Genomic DNA, 21,165 nt, shown 5'->3' on the forward strand with positions numbered 1-21,165 from the left:
TGTGGTTGCAGAGCTTCAGAAGGTCATCCTAATTTTTCCTTAGTCAACTAAGGTGAAGTTTACACATTCCTAACTACCTCCTCAGTCTTTGTAAAGTCAATGGAATGTACAATTTGTACACAGCTACAGGAATGGGGACATGATATGAACAGGCTGGCAATAATGTTTTATTCATCCACGAGCTTCAAGCTTACTTGTGAACGATAACAAAACAGATACAGTGGGCATCTTACATGCTACATATTTTTCCAATGTTTTTTCCCCTGACAGAGGAATTAATATCTATATGGCAGGAAATTAACAGGTACAGCCTTCCTCATTGTTGTGTCTTCAAGTTGAGGTATACCTGTAACACATGAAGACACTCCCCCCACCCCACCCCACACACACAAATCAGTGGCAACTAGCTTGCCAGCCCTGGTACCTTAATTTTGCATCAGGTGGTAACCTAATAGTCTCAGTCCACAAATTTATGCATGCTTACTTGGGAATAAATCCCACTGACCTCAATGGGACTGACTTCTGATAAAAAATGCATAGTGCTGCTCTGTCTCTGATGCATCTGTGAAATGGGAATAAGGGTACTCATCATAAGTTTGTATTGGGAGATCCACTACACACATTTCATAGTAACAATCCAATCCTAAGAATGCTTAAGAAGCGAGCCTAATGGGCTCAATGTGATTTGGTCCCAAGTAAGAATGCACAGTATTGCAGCCTAAAATGTTATATTCACAAGGATTTCTTGCCCAAGCTTAAGGGAAGAATGTTTGCTTTGTTCCTTTCACTAGAGCAGCCCAACTCTTTTGGTAATGCTTTGGGGACCTTAAGGAGAGCATTCAGTGAAACGTGCAGTCTAGGGTAATGTCTTTTTAGCAGTAGTTTCCAAAACGCATTCTGCCAGAAATAAATTAAAGCAGGGGTGGGCAACTTGCATTTAATATGGCCCTCAGCCTAATTTCAAAAGCCCTCTTCAAGTGATCAGTTCAGACCTCAAGCAAGAATAATCCACCCTTCCTTGGGCCACCCACTGGGCAGGGAGGAAGGGAGTGGGGGGAGAAACAAGTGGCAGAGAGAGAAAAGGGGGTTGCTCCACCCACTTTTGGCTCTGGCCCCACTCACCACAGGCTTCAGCCTTGCCCATCACTAGCACCTAGCCTGAAACAGATTATCCCTGAGGTAATATGCCCTTTGACAGAAAAACAGTTCCCCACTGCTGAATTAAAAGCAATGGGAGTCCTGGAATATCTACACACAGAGGAGGCACCAACTGTGTCTCTGAATAAAGCATTGCTCTAGGAATATCCTCTTCCAATCAGCACATTCCCGGGCTACATTATTCTGCAGCATCTCTAAATGAAGTGTAATCGGCTCAAACACACCTGATGCTGAAATGGCTCACCCTCCCAGGAATCTGCCCATTGCATCGCTACATGAGTCACTGCTGGGCTTCCATGCAGGAGGCTTACCCAGTTCACTCACTCGTGCAGAAACACAGGGGATGGGACCTTCTGAGGACAGCTGGTTGGGCTGGAATCCTAATATACACACCTACCTGGGAGTAAGTCCCATTGAGCTCAATTGGGCTCACTTCTGAGTAGATATATAGGGTTGCATTGCAGCACACTCTGAAAACAAACTTTTTCAAATGTATGAGGAAAGCGTCCCTCCAGTATTAATTTGGGGATGAGGGTGCAGAGTGTGCCTGCTATCAGTCCTCATAAAGTTTTTATCTCATTGTAGCTTTTTGATTTTTTCCCTTTCTTTCGAATACAGGGGTAGGCAGAAGATAGACCTCCAGATGTTTTGGACTTCCAACACCCAGAAGCCCCGCAAACATGGCCAATGGTCAAGAATGCTGGTCTTTATGTGGGGCTGCCCTTTAGGCTGGTCTGGAAGCTGAAGCTAGTGCAGGATGCAGCAGCTCAGCTGCTGTCAGAAGCTGCCCCTTTTCAGCATGTAACTCCTTTGCTGAGGGAACTGCACTGGCTGCCTGCTTGCTACCAGGCCAGGTTTAACTAGTGTACAAAGCCCTGTACAGCTTGGGACTAGGATACCTGAGAGTGCCTTCTTCTTTACCAACCTGCCCAGTCACTGAGGTCATCAGAGAGCATGTCCCTGATGGTTCCACATGGACCCATGGCCCAGCTGGAGTCCACCAGGAAAAAAGCCTTCAGTGTGGTGGCCCCCTTCCTGTGGAACTCCCTGCCTTTGGAGGTCAACGTTGTCAGCCGGTGTCATGTTGCTTTCGGTGCCTCCTGAAGACAATGTTATTTCAAGAGGTCTTCCTCGAGTGACCAGCCTTAGTTCATTAAATTCAGAATGTTTCTTTTCAAAAGTTTTGTTTTAACATGGTGTTTTATTCTTTGATCTGTTGCGCACTGCTTTGAAACCTTTTGATGTGGAGCAGCACATAAATATTGTAAATAAATAAATGCTGGGAATTAAAAAGTCCCAAATCTGGAGATCTTTCTGCCTACCTCTGTTCTAATGGACCAAAACGGCGACTGACACTTGTACGCTTTACAGCAGCCTTCCCCCACCTGGTGCTCCCCGGATGTGCTGGAGAACAAGTCCTATCACCCCCAGCCAGCATGCTGGTTGGGGGATGGTAGGAGCTGTACTCCAACACATCAGGAGGGCACCAGGTGGGGGAAGGCTGATTTACAGTGTGTATCTGGGCAGAAGGAGAGGTTGAAGGGGGGTTAAGGAGGACGAAAATATGCATGCACTTTGGGTTATTATTGCTCCGAACATTTAGCGCTATGGTCGTTCTTGTTTCTGCTGCTCCTGCCAACCAGGACAAGCGGCGGCCTGAGCACTTACCCAGCCCCAACACGGGGATATTTGAGCCATTGGGGAGGGGAACCGTGGGCGCCCGGAGCGCCTTCCCGGACTCCCAGGTGCTCATGCTGAGCCGCCTCCACCTCACCGCACCAGGCGCCATCCACCCGCCTCCTTCATCTCCTCCCCCAGCTGCAAACGCGCGGGCTGAAACCCAGGAGCAATAAGCGGTGCCTCTGATGCCGTAAAACGTCGCAAAGCGGGGGGGGGGATAGAGTCTCTCTCCGCCAAGCAGCGGGCGACACAGGAAGCTGCGGCGAAAGCATGTGAGGAGGAGGGCCGGAGCGGCGCTTGCGCGTGTAAGTCCGAGGAGGAGGGGGCGCGCTGCGAGGGCCCTGCGCTCCTTCAGCCAATGGCGGGAAGCGTAGCTGCGGCTGGCGGCAGGCCCTTATTTGCCTGTGGCAGAGACGCGCGCGTCTATAGGTGTGCATGAACCGGGAAAGGTAACTCCAAGCAAGGCTGCAGGACCGTGTACGCGTTTGCACGGGGCTGGGCCCCGTCGAATTCCGCGCGGCGTAATGCAGAGTAAACGTGCGTGGAACATCCGGTCGCGAGGGACGCGTGGTTCCCGCTGTTGTCCAGTTCTCCCTCTGAGGAGTCCAAGGTTGTGCACATCGCTCGTTTCTCCTAGCAGCCCAGTGAGAGGTTGTTCGGAGGCTCTCCAGGCTGAGAGAGGCTGGGTGGCCCAGCCAGCGAGTGTGAGCGTTGAGGCTGAGTGGGGGTTGCAGTCTTAATCATGTCATGTCATTATTTCTCAGGTTTGAATGTTGGCCGACTGGCAGATCCCCTCAGGGCAGTTTACAATCAAAACCAAACAGCAGCAAAATAACAAAAAATGAATGAAATAGTGATGGCAATACAATACACGTCTCAAAAAAACACAATTTGTTGTTCAGTCGTGACCCCATGGACCATAGCATGCCAGGCCTTCCTGTCCTGCGCTCTCTCCCAGAGCGTGCTCAAGTCCATATTCATTGCATCAGTGATGCTATCTAGCCACCTCATCCTCTGCTGTCCCCTTCTCCTTTTGTCTTCAGTCTTTCCCAGCATCAGGGTCTTTTCCAGGGAGTTTTCTCTTCGCATTAGGTGGCCAAAATACTTGTGCTTCAGCTTCAGTATCTGTCCTTCCGATGAACAGTCAGGGTTGATTTCCTTTAGGATTGACTGTTGGACTTCCTTGCAGTCCAGGGGACTCGTAAGAGTCTTCTCCAGCACCACAGTTCGAAAGCATCAATTCTTTGGCGCTCAGGCTTCCTTATAGTCCAGCGCTCACAGCCATACATTGCTACTGGGAAAACCATAGCTTTGATTATGCGGCCCTTTGTCGGCAAGGTGATGTCTCTGCTTCTTACTATGCTGTCTAGGTTTGCCATAGCTTTCCTCCCAAAGAGCAAGTGTCTTCATTTCATGGCTCCAGTCACCGTCTGAGGTGATCTTGGAGCCCAAGAAAATAAAATCTGTCACTGCTTCCATTTCTTCCCCTTCTATATGCCAGGAAGTGATGGGGCCAGATGCCATGATCTTAGTTTTTTTTAATGTTGAGTTTCAAACCAGCTTTTGCACTCTCTACTTTCACCCACAACAAGAGGCTGTTTAGATATGAAGCATTAAAAGTATTCTTAAAAATTGAAAACATTGAGGAGCCATCAGCAAAATTAATAAAGCAACAGATTAAAGAGTCAATGCCTGCTTGAAGTAGAAGGCCTTAACCTGGCATCTAAATGTATATAGTGACAATGCCAGGGGATCTCCCTGGAAAAGACATCCCATAGATGGGGGGTGCAGGGACAGACTATAGAGAAAGCTTTTTCCCCAGTAGCCACCTGTTGCACCATTGTGGGCAGTGGCACCCTAAGCATAGATGCAACCTGTTCCTATACACGTTTGTGCCAGAGCAAGTCACTAAATTCAATAGCATTCTCTCCCAGCTATGTTTACATGGGATTATGCCTTGTTTAACTTGTGAATAAACTTACATAGATCAGACTGGAGGAGTGTGTGCTGGACAGAAAAATGACTTGAGCTTTGGAGTGAAGAGCTAGGGACATGCTGTAAACTAGAATAATGTACAGCCTCTCCCTTCCACATCCTGTCAAGGCTCTTGTACTTTTAAGAGTTGATTTAGCAGAAATGCAACAGGTGCTACTTTCCAGCATACAATAAGGCAGGTTAATCAGATGCAAAGGAAATCAAGGTTCCTTTATCTTTTACTTGAATAGAAGAGGGGATTGCAGTAGGCGCTGTTTGTCTGCAGTTTGGAGGGGCAGAAATGCACCTGCTGAAACCCCCTCTTCTACACAGCTGCCAAAATCACCTGTTTTCCTCTGCATCTGGTTAACCTACTTTATATGCTGCAAAGATCTGCCCTGATTGAATTTCCACGTCTGCTAAAAGGCACAAGAGTTACCAAGAAAAAAAGGATGCCCTGGAGAGGTGGTGGATATGTGAGAGAAATAGGACCGCCGAGGCAACTTACATTTAAAACAAAAAAAACCCCAAAATGTTAAAACATCACAAGCCGCTAAATTAAAAACAGGAGAAAAAATCTTAACAGAGTGCAGAGCCAAGATGATGATGATGATGATGAAAGGGAAAATCTTAGGTTAAAATGTTATGTGTAGGGTGACTAGGAATGCATTTACATCCAAGGGTTAATTTCTTGAACAATGCCACCATTCAAGCATATCTAGAAGACAGACTTCAAAGTTGGAAATGACATTGTTGCTGGGGGAATGATTTAGAATCATAGAATAGTAGGGTTGGAAGGGGCCTACAAGGCCATCGAGTCCAACCCCCTGCTCAGTGTAGGAATCCAAGTCAGAGCATCCCTGACAGAGGGCTGTCCAGCCTCATTTTGAATGCCTCCAGTGTGGGACAGCCCACTACCTCCCTAGGTAATTGCTTCCATTGTCATACTGCTCTAACAGTGAGGAAGATTTTCCTGATGTTCAGCCGGAATCTGGCTTCCTGTAACTTGAGCCCATTATTCCGTGTCTTGCACTCTGGGATGATGGAGAAGAGATCCTGGCCTTCCTCTCTGTGACAACCTTTCAAGTACTTGAAGAGCCCTATCATATCTCCCCTCAGTCTTCTCTTCTCAAGGCTAAACATACCCAGTTCTTTGTCTTTCTTGGTTTGTTCCCCAACTAGCACGTACATTACTCTTACAAGAGATTGCCGACTTTTCAGTCGCGCCTTCTAACTGTGGTTTTAACAGCGAGGTTGCCAACTTTCAATCAGCCCCACCTTATAACTGTGGTTTTAGAAGGAGCTTGATGCACAGATCTTACCGGGTGATAATACTTCTATTTACTCTGTGGAAAAAAACCCATATGTGATTTCTGCACATCAAGCTGTCGTTAATGGTGTAAGTGTAGTCAGTGCACGGATTGTAATTTGCGAACATTGCAGGCACCTTGTGAATGGTAATTGTGAAGTCACTAGTGATGAGCGATGTATCTCCTCACCCCATGCTATTTTGGAAGTATTTTTTAATGGCCTTAATGACTGTGGACTCCCCTGTGTACTATTCCATTGTATGTGAGCACATCCACCTCTACTTTAAAAATATACACTTTTCAATGCAGAAAGTCCCCATGCTATACTGCTGTACTGTTTCAGGAACCTTTTCATTTAAATTACTCTTCTTCGTTGCTTATAGAACACAATGAGCAGTATTCCGTACCACCACTGTGAAGCTAGTTCTTGAAACAACCCTGGCAATGAGCAGAAACGCTCATATCCAGAACGTGATGGATCAGCAGAGCTCCTTTCTGTGAGCCACTGACCTGACCCATTCCAGAAACAAGCAGTGCCACTTGTTTCCAGTATTTTCAGGAACCTCTACTTCTAATTGCTCCAGCGGTTCAGTCCGCTAGTGCCCTGGCAGTGCAAGATACTGCCCAATAACTCATGTCTGTAGGGAAAACTCCACCTGCAGTGTTCTGTTACGTAGCAAAAAAGTTCCATGATGTATTGAATTGTATATTTTTTTTTATTCCGTTCCAGCTTTTTGGCAGGTTTCGAAATCGTCCATTCCAGAACTGACTTCCATTCCATTTCATGATTTATTTATCTTTTTAAAAATGCTTTACCTGATTGGACTTGGACTCGGAGATGCCAAAGATATTACAGTGAAAGGTCTGGAAGTAATAAAACAGTGTAGCCGAGTCTACCTGGAAGCCTACACTTCAATCCTCACTGTTGGAAAGGAAGCACTGGTAAGTGGATGAAGGTGGGAAAAGGTGTGACGTAATAATAGAGAGCCATGTGACCTTTCAGATTTTTTTTTGTCCTACAACTTCCATTGGCTGTGCTGGCTAGGACTGATAGGAGTTGTAGGCCAAAACTTGTGGAAGGCCAGAAGTTACCCACTTCTGGACTAGCGAGACCTGGGCTCAGATCTCTACTCTGCTATGAAATTTTCTGCATAATCTCTGGACCTAGTTGTTATCCCTCCATTTAACACACCTCACGGGATAAAGTGGAATAACCTCTGTGTATAACCGGTGACATGTATTAAACCAGTATAAAAGGGCAGCTTTGCAAATAATCACGACTTGGAATGGTAACCTTTATGAATATATGAATAGTTCTTATCAAAACCATTTGGATTTTCCTTAAAAAAATCCTTGGCATAAGGTTATTGTGAACCTTTAATGAATGGTTAAGTTATGGAATCGGTGAGGAGGTGTGGTGCCCAATTCCTGTTGCAGGGGAGAGAAAATCCCCATATGCTCTGAATGATGGCCCTATGTAGAGGGTTGTCTAATGGGTTGGAAAAAAGAGTGGGACAGGGAGACAGTAATGTACATGTATAATAAACGTGGTGGCTTAAGAACTCAAACTACCTACATCGGGGTGGGCAACCTAGAGGCCACATGCAGCTCTCAGCTGTCCTCTGTGCAGCTCGCGAGCCCTGGGAAGCCCCATCCACTTTTCCCTGCAGCCCAGCTGAGACTGCTTTAACCTCCCCCTCCCCGCACCCCCAGCAATCCCATCTCAATTACTAGGAATGGGAAGTTTAAACTTCCTACTGGGGGGGGGGGGGAATGTGTGTGTATGTATATGTGTGCCTGTGTGTACAACCTGACACCAATGTGGCCCTTGGCCAAAAAGGTTGCTCACCCCTGTACTACAGCATACCGTGCATCGTTCTACTGTGATTCTAGTTGTGTGCACATCTAAGAAACACATGCTGTCCAACTGGGCTATAAAGGGTGTGTGTGTGTGTGTGTGTGTACTTTTAATATCAAAATGAGCATGCAGAAGTAAGCAATGAACCCCAGCTCCCTCTGCTGCCTCACTGCGCTTTTCAAGACATTTCTGGAATTGGAACTGGGCTGGGGAAAAACATCTTGAAAACAGTTTTGCCTTTAGAATTATGTTGCTTATCCCTTTTTCTCCTCTTACATTAAGTGGCCCTGTTCCTGAGCCTTTAGCAGCAGCATAATACACAGAATCTGTGCAGGTGAGTTTTTCTGTGGCATGGAGTCAAGCAGGTGATTCCCGCCCCACCCCCTGCCCAGTTTCTGTGTATCAGGCTGCTGTTAAAGGCACCAAAGGCAGGTTCAGGGGGGAAAAAGGAAAAACAAGTAGCATTCCTAATTGCTGCTGGGAATGTATGGATGGGGCTTGTTTTCCTGTCCATCACCTCCCACCTCTTAACATTGAGACAGGCCTGCCTACTGTTACACAAGGTTGAGGCAGCCCAATGCAGGTAGTAAATTTTGGGATACCCATAAAAGGCAGCAAACTGTTTAAAATTAACTATTTTAGTTTTGTCTTTTCTTCACCATCAAGGGTGTGCTGTTTAGATTTTCTTCCTTAGGCACCGTGAAGTGTTATGCTGACTTTTGAGCAATGTGCTTGTACATGTTCTCAATTTGTTAAAACAGTGGAATAACATCAACATGTACTGCACATCTGCAGAAAGTACACTTCGGGGGCCAACCTATGGCCGCTAGGCAGCATCTAGACAGCCAAAGGATTTTTCGGTTTATGGGAACCAAGCTGGGAGCCAGTGCTTTGAGCTTGGTTCCCAGAAATCCAACTCCCTGCCATTTCCCCTGCCATCTCGTAGGAGGCACGGGTCGTCCTCGGCTCTGCGCTCGGAAGAGCAGCACAGGGCGGCCGAAAGCGGGGCATTCCTGGGGGTGGGAGGGGATTGTGGAAACACTGGTACGCTTCCTATGCGCCGTCTGGCCTCCCCCCCCACACACACACTTCGAGTCGCCCTGGTTAGACAGCCGAAATCGACCATCTAGCCGCAAATGCAGGGCGGACAGAGTGCGGAGGAAAAGATCCACTCTGCCTGCCCTGCATTGGGTAGCCGGCCTCTTCCGAGTTCGAAGGCGGCCTACTATCCCCATAAGATTGCACCCTTAGCATCCATTCCTACGTATGTTTACTCAGAAGGTAAGTCCCTTTGAGCACAATGGGAGTTACTTCCTAGTAAGAGTGACTGAAGCCTCATGTTTTGTTATTGTTTCTTAATAAAAGTTAAATCAGCTGAAAAATAACCCCAGCAAATCAACATATAAGTAAGTCAGTGGTGACTGTTCAGCATATGCTGAACATGTGAGTAACATGTCCATGTATGATGTTAAAATCGTAATAATGATGGGTGTGAGTTACAATTACGAGCAGTTGAGCATATTCACCTTCTCGGTGTTGTAGATTGGAGGTGGAATGGACAGAGAGCCTTAGCCTTGTATGAGGTTTAAAATATTTGAGTAATCTCATTTTAACTTTTGAGATTTCAACTCTGTTTCTTTAGTAAGTTTGAAAAATTGGAGCCTAATGGTGCAATCCTATACATGTAGGATTTTTTTTCTGTCTAAACGTGCATAGGATTGCACCCTAGGGCTAGTATTTAATGTTAGTCCTACATAGAGTAGACCTATTGAAATGAATGTGACTAAATTTATCCACAATTAACTTAAATTTCATTCATTTCAATGGGTCAACTCTCCATAGAACTAACATTGGATACTACCCTAGGTGTATTGCTGGTGCTGTGCAGAGCCAGAATCAGAGGGCAAGTCTGAAATACAGAAGGAGAAAGCACCAGAAACCCTAGTAATAATTACTATAACATTATCTTAAAGAACAGGTGGTTGTTTGTTTGATTTGATTTCTACCCTGCCAAAAAATGGTGCTCAAGGAGACTAATAAAACCATCATCAAAATATACTTAGTTAAAACAAACAAATAGATTAAAAACACAATTAAAAAACATAACAAAAGAAATAAAAACAGCCCTCAGCCCAATAGAGCCCGCTTCAGCAACAGACCAGCTTACATGCCAAAAACCCGCTTGAATAAAAACGTATTTGTCTGCTGTCGGAAGGACAGCAGAAAGAGAGACATCCTAGTCTCCCTCAGTAGGGAGTTCCAGAGCCTGGGAGCAGCCACAGAGAAGGCCCTTCCTTGCGTTCCCTCCCAATATGCCTCTGATGGTGGCAAGACTGAGAGAAGGCCACTCCCAGAAGATGTTAAAACCTGGGTAGGCTCATATGGGAGAAGGTGGTCTTCCAAGTAGCATGGTCTCCAAGTCATATAGGGCTATGTAAGACACAACTGTTAACCAGTTTACAAAGCTGTTAAGTTGATTTACCTGGATTTAAGTCAGAGTAGTCCAGGTGAACTTGATACAAGTTCATCTTAAAATCTCATTTTTCTGGCTTGTTTTGGTTGTAAGATTGGGACCGATTCATTGCAGAAGACAAAAGCTGTGTTCAAGAGAAGCAGTTACTAATTATGTACCATCATGGCGTAGTGGGTAGAGTGTTGGACTTGGGCCCAAGAGACCTGAGTTTAGATCCCTGCTCAGCCATTAAGCTCTCTGAGTGACCTTGAGCCGTTCACTGGGACTATTCACACATAATGCCAAGCCACTGTGAGTTCATTTCCCAGCAGGGCTTAGTGGAGTATGCTGGCCACTATTTTGTATATGTAAGCAATGGCGGTGTGCTCATAGTTGCCGCATCATGTTGGGCTTGGGTTGTTTGAGGGGGTAGACAACTCAGATAACCCATAGCTTGTTTTAGGGTTATTTGAGGGTTGTCTACCCCCTCAAAAAACCCATGATGCCTGGTTCGCACAACACAGCAAACCATGGCAAGCGGGGGCACCCATGGGTGCTATGTAAAAACGGTGTCCACAGGCGCCTGACACAATAAGCCCCACAGCAAAATTAAGCCATGATGGGCTGTTGCGTCATGTTGTCAGGATATTACAAAAAGATAAACCCACATATGCCACCCTAAGTTTGATGGAGGAATGGTGGGATGCAGATATTACTGTAATATCAACTTTTTTTTCCTAGGAGGAGTTCTATGGCAAAGAACTGATCCTTGCTGACAGAGAAAGTGTAGAACAAGAAGCAGATGCAATCCTGAAAGATGCACATCTATGTGACGTGGCTTTTCTTGTCGTTGGAGATCCTTTTGGGTAAGAAGAGACGACGCTGCTAAATCATCCTGTTACTAGTACTGTTAAGCCACAAACTCTGGTTTGATTATATGGAAAGGAGTGACTTCTGAACTGTAAGGTGTTTGCAATGAGCTCATCCAGGCTTTTTGGAGCATGGCTGTGTTTCTTTTTTTGGCTGCCTAGAAGACCTCCGCCTTGCTTTATGTTTCTCCCAGTAGCTTGGTGTGCGCATACCTTGATCAAATGTTCCATGTGCTCTCATGTTCTCTCCTCCCATCTATGTTGGCACAATTCCAAATTTGAAACCAGGGCTTGAATGGGTTTGCAAACCCTGTTTATGAGGATATCCAGTTAGTGTTAATTGTTGTTAGGGCCAGACCTTAAAGGAGAGGGCAGAGCCAAGGGCAAAAGGGGTGAGACCCAAAATACAAAACATGCCAGCATGTTCTTTGCTCAAACCTCTTACTGCTAGTAACTAAGTCTTAGGAGAGGCATTTCAAGCTTTTAGAAAGGCGGGAAAAAAACTGCACAAAAGCTGGGAAACCACCAAACAATTGGTGGTTGGGGGAAAGGGAGAGGGGCGAGATGAAGGGGGCATGGCCTTTTGTGGAACCCAGGAGGGCTGGACCTGGCCCCTGGCTCTGAGGTTCCTCACCCCAGTAGTATATATACTAGCCTATCAGTCGTAAAGCATCAGCCCTAAAATTCATTATGTTGCCCTTTGAAAAGCAACCTGGTTGTATTTTTCCTGCATGGCATTTCTTATTTATTGCCTGAGACACTCAGTTATATTTTTGAAGGACTGATTTGTTTGCCCGGATTTTGCACCTGCAAGCCATGTGGTAGCTTCGGGCAGTTAATGCCACGGAATGAGTTGCACACTTCATGCATTTCTGACCTTCTGTGGATGTCTGGGTCATTACCAATGTCTTATCTGTTTGGTTACTAAGCCTCTTAGTCCCATTTTCTATTCCCACTGGAAACGGCAGGGCTTTCTTTCACCAGAAGGCCATTCTTCTGCCCTAGCCAGTGAAGCATCATCAATCTGCAACGTCAAGCCACACAGAAGAGGGGTTTTTGTCGCCAGCTGGTGATTCAAAATTAATATTGCCATGTTGCACGGGAGGGGGGAAGCTGGGAAAATATAATCACTGCGCACATCCTGCAAGGGCTCCCTCCTTATAAGGAAGTGTATGTGTCAAAAATGAAAAGAGTAATTGAAGTAAATATACCTCCTAGGGAACATTAGGAGGCAATTTTCTTCTCTCTCAATCTCTCTTTTTTTAATTGAACTGGTACTTAACTGCAGATGATGCCAGCCTTGGAGAATTAAAGTAATTATGCTATTCAAGAAAGCAATGACATTATTAAAAACTGGGCCTGTGTTAAAGATATCTTACTGCACCTTTGTGCAGGCATGACACAAACAAACATTTGCGAGTACATCATGTAAATATAATCTCCTTCCCCAAACTATTTTTGAAACCTTTGTGGGGCCATCTTCTGACTTTAAATAGTATGTCTTTCTAAGTGGTTTTGTACCAGTCCACCATGTGCAGTGCAAGCCAATGCATGTTTACTTGGAAGGATGTTCCATTATATCCAGCAGGCTTACTCCCTAGTAAGTGTGACTGTGAGTGCAGCCTTAGGCCTGGTCGGCAGCTAAATGTCTTGGAGGGCTCTTATTCCCACATCCCAAAGCAGCCTGCTTCCACATCCCATTGCCCGAGATAACGACTCTTATTTATTCATTATTAACTGTTTAGATTTCTATCTATCTCTGTTGCTTTCATTTGGGATGGATGAGGGGGAACAAGCAGAAACCTAATGCAGAGAAGATGGAAGCCCTGTTCACACATTCAAGAGAACACGTGTGAGGGCTCAAAGTGGGTACTGGGCGAGAGCCCTGTGCACTTGCTCCACCCCCTATGTCTCTGGGTGTGCCAGCTCCGCCCCCTCGGTTCAGACTGTGCCCTGGTGAAGGTCTTTTTCCCAGAAGGTCTGAAAGGGACTTCTACTCACGTTTGATTGAAGCTGAGTAGAACTCTCCGTGTGATGAAGAATCCTGTTCAGCGCAGCAAGGTCTAAACTGAGTGGGATGGGGCCGGTGTGCCTGGAGACATAGGGGGTGGAGTAAGTGTGCATGGCCTTGTTGTTTACCCACTTTGAGCCCCGCGCATCCTCTTGCATGCCTGAACAGAGCTAACGGTCTTGAGGGGTGGGAAGCCTGCCCATCTGGACAGAGGTGTTAATCCTGTCCTGGATGGGGTTGCACTCCCCCAGAAATGCCAGGCGTGCAACTTCGGGGTGCTCTTGTACTCGTCAGTGTCTGGGGAAGTGCGGGTAGCAGCACCGGCCTAGAGTGCCTTCTACTAGCTTAGGCTTGTATACCAGCCGCTGTAGTCCTAGGCCTCAGTTACTAGTTATCTCTAAACTGGACTAATGCAACACACTTTATAGGAGGCTGCCTGTGAAGACGGATGAGAAACGTCAACAGGTACAAACTGTGGCGACTCAGACGTTAACGGGAGCTGGGAAGTCTGAACATGTAACGCCTCTTTTGCACCAATTGCATTGGGTGCTAGTGCATTTCCAGGCCCAATGCTAAGAGCTGCTATTAACCTTAAGGGCCCTGAATGATTTTGGGACTGGGTTACGTTCAAAGCTTCCTTTGCCAGTATGGCTCTGCTCAGAATCCGAGATCTGCATGGGAGGTTCTGTTCGTGTGCCTGCCTGTAAAATGGGTTACTGTCCTGCTGTGGCTGAATCAGACTCAGTGTTAGAGCAAGTTATGGGGCAATCCAAAAGGCAAGGCAACAAAGCAGGCAAATGGTCCAGCACAAAGGTTTCAGCCCAGTATGGGATCAGGCAAAGGCAGGAGTGGTGAAGATACAAGCAAAGGTCACAGCACAGTTAAGCAGTAAGATACAATACACAGTTCAGAAGCAGAGTCATGCAGGAGTCCAAGGGTCAGTAGCACAGAAGGCCAATCACAAGGCCCAGAAAGCTGAGGAACAATGCTGTTCCAGCACTGGCTACAACTGAAGGCTTATATAGCCAGAGCTTTCTGAGCCCCACCCAGGGCTCAGCTGCAGTGCGTTACAGGCCCTCTGGCAAAAGTCCTACTTGGGAGGAGGGCCTTGCACCTGAGGAGTCCTCCTTTGTAATCGAGCACTCCTTCTCTGAGGAGCCCTAATGGCCTGCCTCTTGAGGCGATGACACTCTCGAGCATTAAGTGGTCGCCCAGCCTCTGCCTCAGGGGCGGAACTCCCCTCCTCCCTCAGCAATGGACTAGCAGTGATCTCCTCTGAGGGCCCAGGCTCCCCCAAATCTCCTGGCATTGTCTACCTCTGGGAGCTCCAGCTGCTCTTCAGAAAAGGATTGCTCCAGTGGGGCCATGACGGTTAGGTGGATGGACATGAGAAACAGGGTCTTCTCCATGGTGGCCCAACACTTGTCCTTCTGGTTAATGTTTGCTTGGCCCCTTCAGTACAGGCCCTTAAATATACATTTTTATTACTATATTTCCTTTAGAGAATTGATTGCTATGTGTTCTAAAGTAGTTTTCTTATACATCTATTTGCTGTGTTACATGATCTGCCTAATGTACCATTGTTTCCTTCATTTTGTGCACATTGCTTTGTGAGGGCTTGGCCCTAAAAAGCAGCTTATAAATACTTGGAATATATAATATATATCCCAGCTTCCTGCATTAGGTGCTGACGGCCTCTTTCCTCTGGAACCATCTATGTTCCCTAATGTAGACCTTTTCTATAAGCATTAGCAAAAAAACCAAAACCAAACCTCATGTTCTGCGCAATAATTATGTATCACCTACTGTGTGCAGTTTTTTATTTATTTTATTTATTTCATTTCTATACCGCCCAATAGCCAGAGCTCTCTGAGTGGTTCACAAAAATTAAACCAAAGAGCACACAATAAAACAATACAAAATATGTAAAACATTAAAACCACAGTAAACAGTACAACCAGAATAAAACCAGAATAAGACCTAGCAGTAGTGCAGGGATTTAAAATACAGATTTAAAACAGCAAATCTAAAAGTCTAGAAAGCTAAAATGCCTGGGAAAATAAAAAGGTCTCCACCTGGCACCAGAAGGAATACAATGTAGGTGCCAGGTGAACCTCACTAGGGAGCTCGTTCCACAGCCGGGATGCCACAGCAGAGAAAGCCCTCCTCCTAGTAGCCACCCGCCTCACTTCCTACTGATTGTGGGGAGAGGGGGAGGAAAATACGAAAGGAATTACGTGTGTCAATCAGATTGCAGTACTGGAAATCCTGAATCTCATATTTGTGGTTGTTGTTCAGTCGTTCAGTCGTGTCTGACTCTTCGTGACCCCATGGACCATAGCACGCCAGGCCTTCCTGTCCTGCGCTCTCTCCAGGAGCGTGCTCAAGTTCATATTCATTGCATCTGTGATGCTATCTAGCCATCTCATCCTCTGCCGTCCCCTTCTCCTTTTGCCTTCAGTCTTTCCCAGCATCAGGGTCTTTTCCAGAGAGTTTTCTCTTCGCATTAGGTGGCCAAAATATTGGAGCTTCAGCTTCAGTATCTGTCCTTCCAATGAACACTCAGGGTTTTAATCTAATATAGAAAACTTTTAAAAAGCAAACACATAGCAGTGCAGAGAAGGAGTGGAGGGAGAAGGACATCCCTCGCTAACCAAGGTTTTTCGAGGCTAGGGAGGGGAATAATAATTACAGTGGGACCAAACTGTGTTCTTGAGTGGAATTCAGGGTCAAGTTTAAAGAACAGCTTTACTCTAGTTGCAGTCCTTGATCAGCGTCTCATTCTGATGCAGTGGCTTGCCTCAGAAAAGCTTCACGGGAGTGCTTCTCACGCTGAATGCCCAGGATTTGGGTGGCAGGCAGGACAGTTGGTGTTTAGATATTCACATGCAAAGTGCCCCTGATTACTTTCACTGTAATGTGCCACTGCAAAGTAGCTACACACCAGAGCCTGCAGACTTCAGCGTGGCAAGTGGAAAATGGAAAAAACCTCCATCTCCTCGGCTTGAAGCTGCTGGAAGATTTCCCCACAGGTGTTCTGGGGCAGGGTAGCAGAAGCCAACTACAAGCCAGATCTGCACTTAAAACATAACCAAAGTTGCAGAATTCAGATAGAAAGGGTGTGTGTGTGTGTGTGTGTGTGAGAGTGAGTGTGAGTGTGTGCTTTTCATAGAACCTGAAACATCTTGACAAGGAAAATGCAAGAAAGGAAGCTGAGTTGCAGAAGTGGCACAGGAAAGCAGATACTCGAAGCAAAAACAAGTGCTACGTCATATAGAAGCCCAGTCCCTCCCAACCATAGTTGTTAAAGTTCAAGGCCTCTTTGCTTGCCTAAACCTCAGCAACCACATGCTTCTGCACTTTTCTTAAGTGTCATAGAATAGTAGGGTTGGAAGGGGCCTACAAGACCATCAGGTCCAACCCTCTGCTCAGTGCAGGAATCCAAGTCAGAGCATCCCTGACAGATGGCTGTCCAGCCTCGTCTTGTAGATACCATCTCCTCTGTCTGAATGGTTGTTGGAGATACTGATTCCCATTTTCTTTGCAGTGCTCTTCACCTTTTGAATGGCATCCCTTGCCTCATTGGGAGGACTGTAAACTTATTTGCTTTTTACAATAACAGCTGTGACAAAAGAATATTATTTCGCTAGTCTCTACCCTGGACAACCACAGTTATCGCACTTCTTGGTCAGTCCCTAAAACCTCCAAGTGACAAAAATGATAGTAGTGGAACAAGGCCTAGGCAGAAAAGAGACCCCAGTGGAAATTTAAGCTTTGATGCCCCAAAGAGCATCACACTGCTTAATCACACTCTCCGGCCAGATGCGGTTTCTGTTCCCTGCTCACCTCCATGGAATGAGCGGCATGGAAGCAAGATACCTTGGGGGAAAGAGGGCAGCTGAAGCCATTGTTCAGATTCGGGCTCCTTATTTAAATGAATTTCCACATTTGGCTACGTAATGCAGTCAGTGTGATTGATGTATGCTTGATTAGCAACCTTTACAAAGTCAGAGCTTTCAGTAATCATAATTGCACAAATATAGCCTCTTCCACGGTGTTTCTTTGAATCCATGTAACTTTTTGATTCTCACAAACCTTGTATCTCCCTGCCACCCCCAACCCCCAAGGCACCAGCCCTGGGCCATGTAGATTCAGATGAGTGACCCTTTTGAGTCAAATGTAGATCAGCAATCAGTTTTTACAGGGGCTGCAGCACTCTAACTGAAGCATTAATCTGAGCCTTAATTTGCATGCTGTTTGTACACCCTAGCGCTGTTCCCTTGACTTCTTGCAACCTTTTGTTTCATAGATCCCTCCGAAGAGAACACTCTTTTTTTTCCCCCAAAGCTAGATGTTTGTCTGGCACATGCAGCGTAGATCTAGCGCTCCTGAGGGATACCATCCACTTTCCCTGAAACCCTTTTGAATAGCAAATGTGAATGTGTGGGGAAAACAACCCTTTCACATACCGGTGCAAGTGCAGAGCATGCATGCAAAGTTTCTCATTTACAATTACACTAAGGCCTGTTTGCACAGTAATTAAAGGGAGCATTGGAATTATGCCTAAATTGCTCTCTCTGCTAGGCAAAGCTGATGTTTACCAGCCAACAGATGCCCCATAGTCCACTGTAAGACAGAAGGAAGTGAAACATCTAGTTTGCAGGCAAAAATGGCTTTATTAAAGTTAAAATGCAAACTGTTGTTGGTTTTAGGGAGGCGTTATGTGTTTTAACCAGCCTGGGAACAGCGCAGTGTTTTGTCAGTTTGTTTTTGGATTTGGCTGCTTGATTTGGGCATTCAACCTAGAGAGCACAACCTTGCTGCCGCCATGGAGTTCTGTGTGCCCATACACAGCATATTAGTGTAAACTTAGAATGCACACTCACATTACAGTTTTATATCTCTGGGGCCTAGTTTATACAACCGGCAGAGTTAAGTGGAAGACCTTTTCCTGGCCTACACAACTTCATGACCGTAGTGTGTGTGTTGTGTGCTGTTTCGGTGTTCCCTCATGAGGGAAAAATCCTCATGTCAGCATGAAAAACAGCATGTCAGGAAGAAGGAATCAGTCTAGTCTTCTGCCTGACATGCCAGTTTTCTAAATGAGGAGTTTTTGGTGGGAGATTCCCCCCTCACCCATGACAAAGCATCCAACCTGCAACACCCATATCCACCTGCAGGTTGAAGCAGTATAGAAGTATATTTGGTTCTGCCAATTGTATAAACTGGCCCACGCTCCAAAGTACTTGCCGCCTCTTCTCCATGTTGTGTCTTCCATTGTGCTGGGTGCCTTTAGATATTTCCTTTCTTCTTACTATCGCTTATGGATAGGCCTGTAGTATTCCATCCGCAAACGCTCTTGCTGGTTCATACAGTGATCAAAACATAAAAGGCAACAGCAACGCAGTGGAGTCAAAGTGCTTGAGTTCTGTGGAAATCACTGGGTCCAAAATCACAATTAGTCAGTAGGGCTTTTAGGTATGTTTACATTCCTCTGGTTAGCTACAATATAGTTCTGTGCACGCGCTGGTCTAGCGCACCTTATCCTTCTCCTCCTTTGGGCTTCCCTATTCACCTAAAACAGGGGTGTTGAGCCTCTTCCAGCCTGAGAGCCGAATTTCATTTTGGAGAAGCTCTCGGGGACCACATTCCAGTGGTGGATGGGGCTGAAGTCAAAAGGGACAGGGGCAAAAATAACAGCAAATTTTAGCTTAAAGCTCTTTCTGCCAGTAACTAAGCCTCTGGAGGTGCATATCAACCTTTTGGAAACTGGGGCGGGGGCGCGGACTGCACAAAAGCCAGGAAACTGCCAAATGATCAGTGGTCGGAGGAAAGAGGGTGTGGCCATCTGGGGAACCTGGGAGGGCTGGATTTGGCCCCCAGGTCTGAGGTTTTGCACCCCTGATTTAAAAAGAGGGAGCAATTGATGACTGTCCGCCCCCTTTGAGTGTGCGCTGTGCACACTCTTGCCTCCTATGCACAAGAAAGAGTAGTAGGGTAGATCCATGCTTTACATGGCAAACCAAATTGTTGTGGGTACACTGGCATTACGTCACTGTTTCCCAAAGCAAAATTCAAAATGTGGGTGGCGTATGCATCTCTTGAAACATCAGTGTATGTACATTAGGGAGCCCCGTGTCTTCAGGGTTCCCAGGTGTAATTGCATGGTTGTTCATCTACACCAGGTGTGGGTAGACTTCCGGCTTGAGGTCCAGCCATCAGAGGCAGAGGCAAAATATTGGCTTGCAGGTAGAGCCAGATGCAAAATGGCAGCTCAGGGGGTGGAGCTAATTACCTGCTGCACCCCATGAACTATATATTGGGATAACTTCCACGTACAAATGCAGCTCTGCATCCGAGTTGCTACAGATTACGGAGTCTAACAACCTAGTGCGTGTGTATTTTGGCATGGGGCGCCTTTTTGTTGTCGCTATTGTCAAACAATTGGGAGTCAAAAAACCCTTGTCACTGAACAGAAAATAATCCAACAGTCTCCTGGTTGATCTCAGCCTACTTTCTGCCCGCTCCCGATCTGTGCTTTTCATGTTTGAACGGGGAAACGCTGATGTAACACCAGAGTACTGTACTCACAGCAAATGCTTTTGCCCTGTCAAATGTGGCTCCTCTCTCAGGATGTTTGCTTAGAGCAGAAACGTGGTGTATATTATTTGTGGTGTTATAGATTATTTATTGTAAGCCGCTGTTTAGTCTCCCAGTTCCTGAGTTGTGGCCGTGCGGCAGCAAGCAAACACACTGCCTTGTGGCCACTCGCCACTTCTGCTTTCTTTCTGGATTGCCAAACAACCCAGGAACCCATGGTTTGTTGTTGGGCTGAAACTCTGGGTTGTTTCTCCCTCAGCAACCCAGAGTGCCAGGCTGACATGTCATGGCAACAACCCAACAGTGGGGCATTCCTGGGTTATTTGGTGATCAGGAAAGAAAATGGAAGTGGTGGGCACCTTGGAGGCTGCGTACTTGCTCGCGGACATGGCTACCTGTCAGATGCTTAGCCCATAGTTAGTCACTGTGAGAGAAACTAGGCAGAAGCGTCCTAAATAAATACATTTTAATACAGGCCATAACCCACTGCCTCTTCACTGCAGGGCAACGACGCATAGCGACCTTGTTCTCCGGGCAGTGAAGCTGGGGATCCCATACAGAGTCATCCATAATGCCTCCATACTGAATGCTGTCGGCTGCTGTGGTTTGCAGGTATTTTTCGCACGTGTGGTGGTAAGTCAGTAAGACACCACAGCTCAGCTCAGCTCTGTTTTCTTCCCTAACAGGATTTCTGCAGAATAACATGCTACCAAATCTGTAAGAAACAGCTGTGAAAGTTGCACACTCTCCCGTCTGGTTTGCAGGATCTGTTGTGATGCTTCCTCTCTCTCTCTCTCTCTCTCTCTCTCTCTTTCTTTCTTTCTCTCTCTCTCTCTCTCTCTCTCTCTCTTCAAAGTGCTATAAAACAAAGCTTCTAAGAAGTAAATGCTTTCTCTTGATGAATTTGTACAAGAGAGATGGGCAGTGCTGTTCTTTATCTTCTGGTAATGAAACTTGTAAGAGGCATTCTGTACAGTGGATGGGAGCTGATATCATGTTGTGGCTGAAAATGTGAGCTGAGAACAGGGAATTCCCCAGTTCAGACCTCGGATATAAGCTTATTAGTCTAAGGAAGCCAATTAGCCTCAGCTGCCCATCTGCAGTATGGGGATAATTCACGATACTGGCCTATAGGGTTATTGTAAAGATTACTGAGAACAAGCCAAGGAACGCCTCAGACCCATGCATTCACTCCCCCCCCCGCCCCTTCTCCTTGTGTGAGAGGAGGAGAGTGAAATCTTCCACTCTCGCTT

At 46.2% G+C, this 21,165-nt stretch overlaps 2 protein-coding genes across 19 annotated transcripts in view; one reads left to right on the forward strand and one right to left on the reverse strand.

Annotated features, from left to right (window-relative positions):
- LOC146347888 (uncharacterized) overlaps positions 1-2,980 on the reverse strand; it is a 103,572-nt gene extending 100,592 nt beyond the window's left edge. For all 5 annotated transcript variants that reach the window (XM_084851741.1, XM_084851742.1, XM_084851740.1 and 2 more), the window contains exon 1: positions 2,827-2,980. In XM_084851741.1, coding sequence (XP_084707867.1) covers positions 2,827-2,947 — 121 coding nt within the window. In that variant the 5' untranslated portion in view covers positions 2,948-2,980. The remainder of the gene's footprint in view (positions 1-2,826) is intronic.
- Positions 2,981-3,084: 104 nt separating this feature from the next.
- The window catches only part of DPH5 (diphthamide biosynthesis 5), a 40,856-nt gene continuing 22,775 nt past the window's right edge, over positions 3,085-21,165 (forward strand). The window contains exons 1-4 of one of the 14 annotated variants that reach the window (XM_084851735.1): positions 3,085-3,143; positions 6,853-7,064; positions 11,174-11,298; positions 20,416-20,524. In XM_084851735.1, coding sequence (XP_084707861.1) covers positions 6,930-7,064; positions 11,174-11,298; positions 20,416-20,524 — 369 coding nt within the window. In that variant the 5' untranslated portion in view covers positions 3,085-3,143; positions 6,853-6,929. Of the gene's footprint in view, positions 3,449-6,852; positions 7,065-11,173; positions 11,299-20,415; positions 20,546-21,165 lie in introns of all 14 variants that reach the window. The other 13 variants (XM_084851739.1, XM_084851725.1, XM_084851727.1 and 10 more) reach the window with 13 other exon arrangements.

Source organism: Heloderma suspectum, chromosome 4 (assembly GCF_057233095.1).
Source record: "Heloderma suspectum isolate Gila_16-S chromosome 4, 16-S_ref, whole genome shotgun sequence".
Classification (NCBI taxonomy): Eukaryota; Metazoa; Chordata; class Lepidosauria; order Squamata; family Helodermatidae; genus Heloderma; species Heloderma suspectum.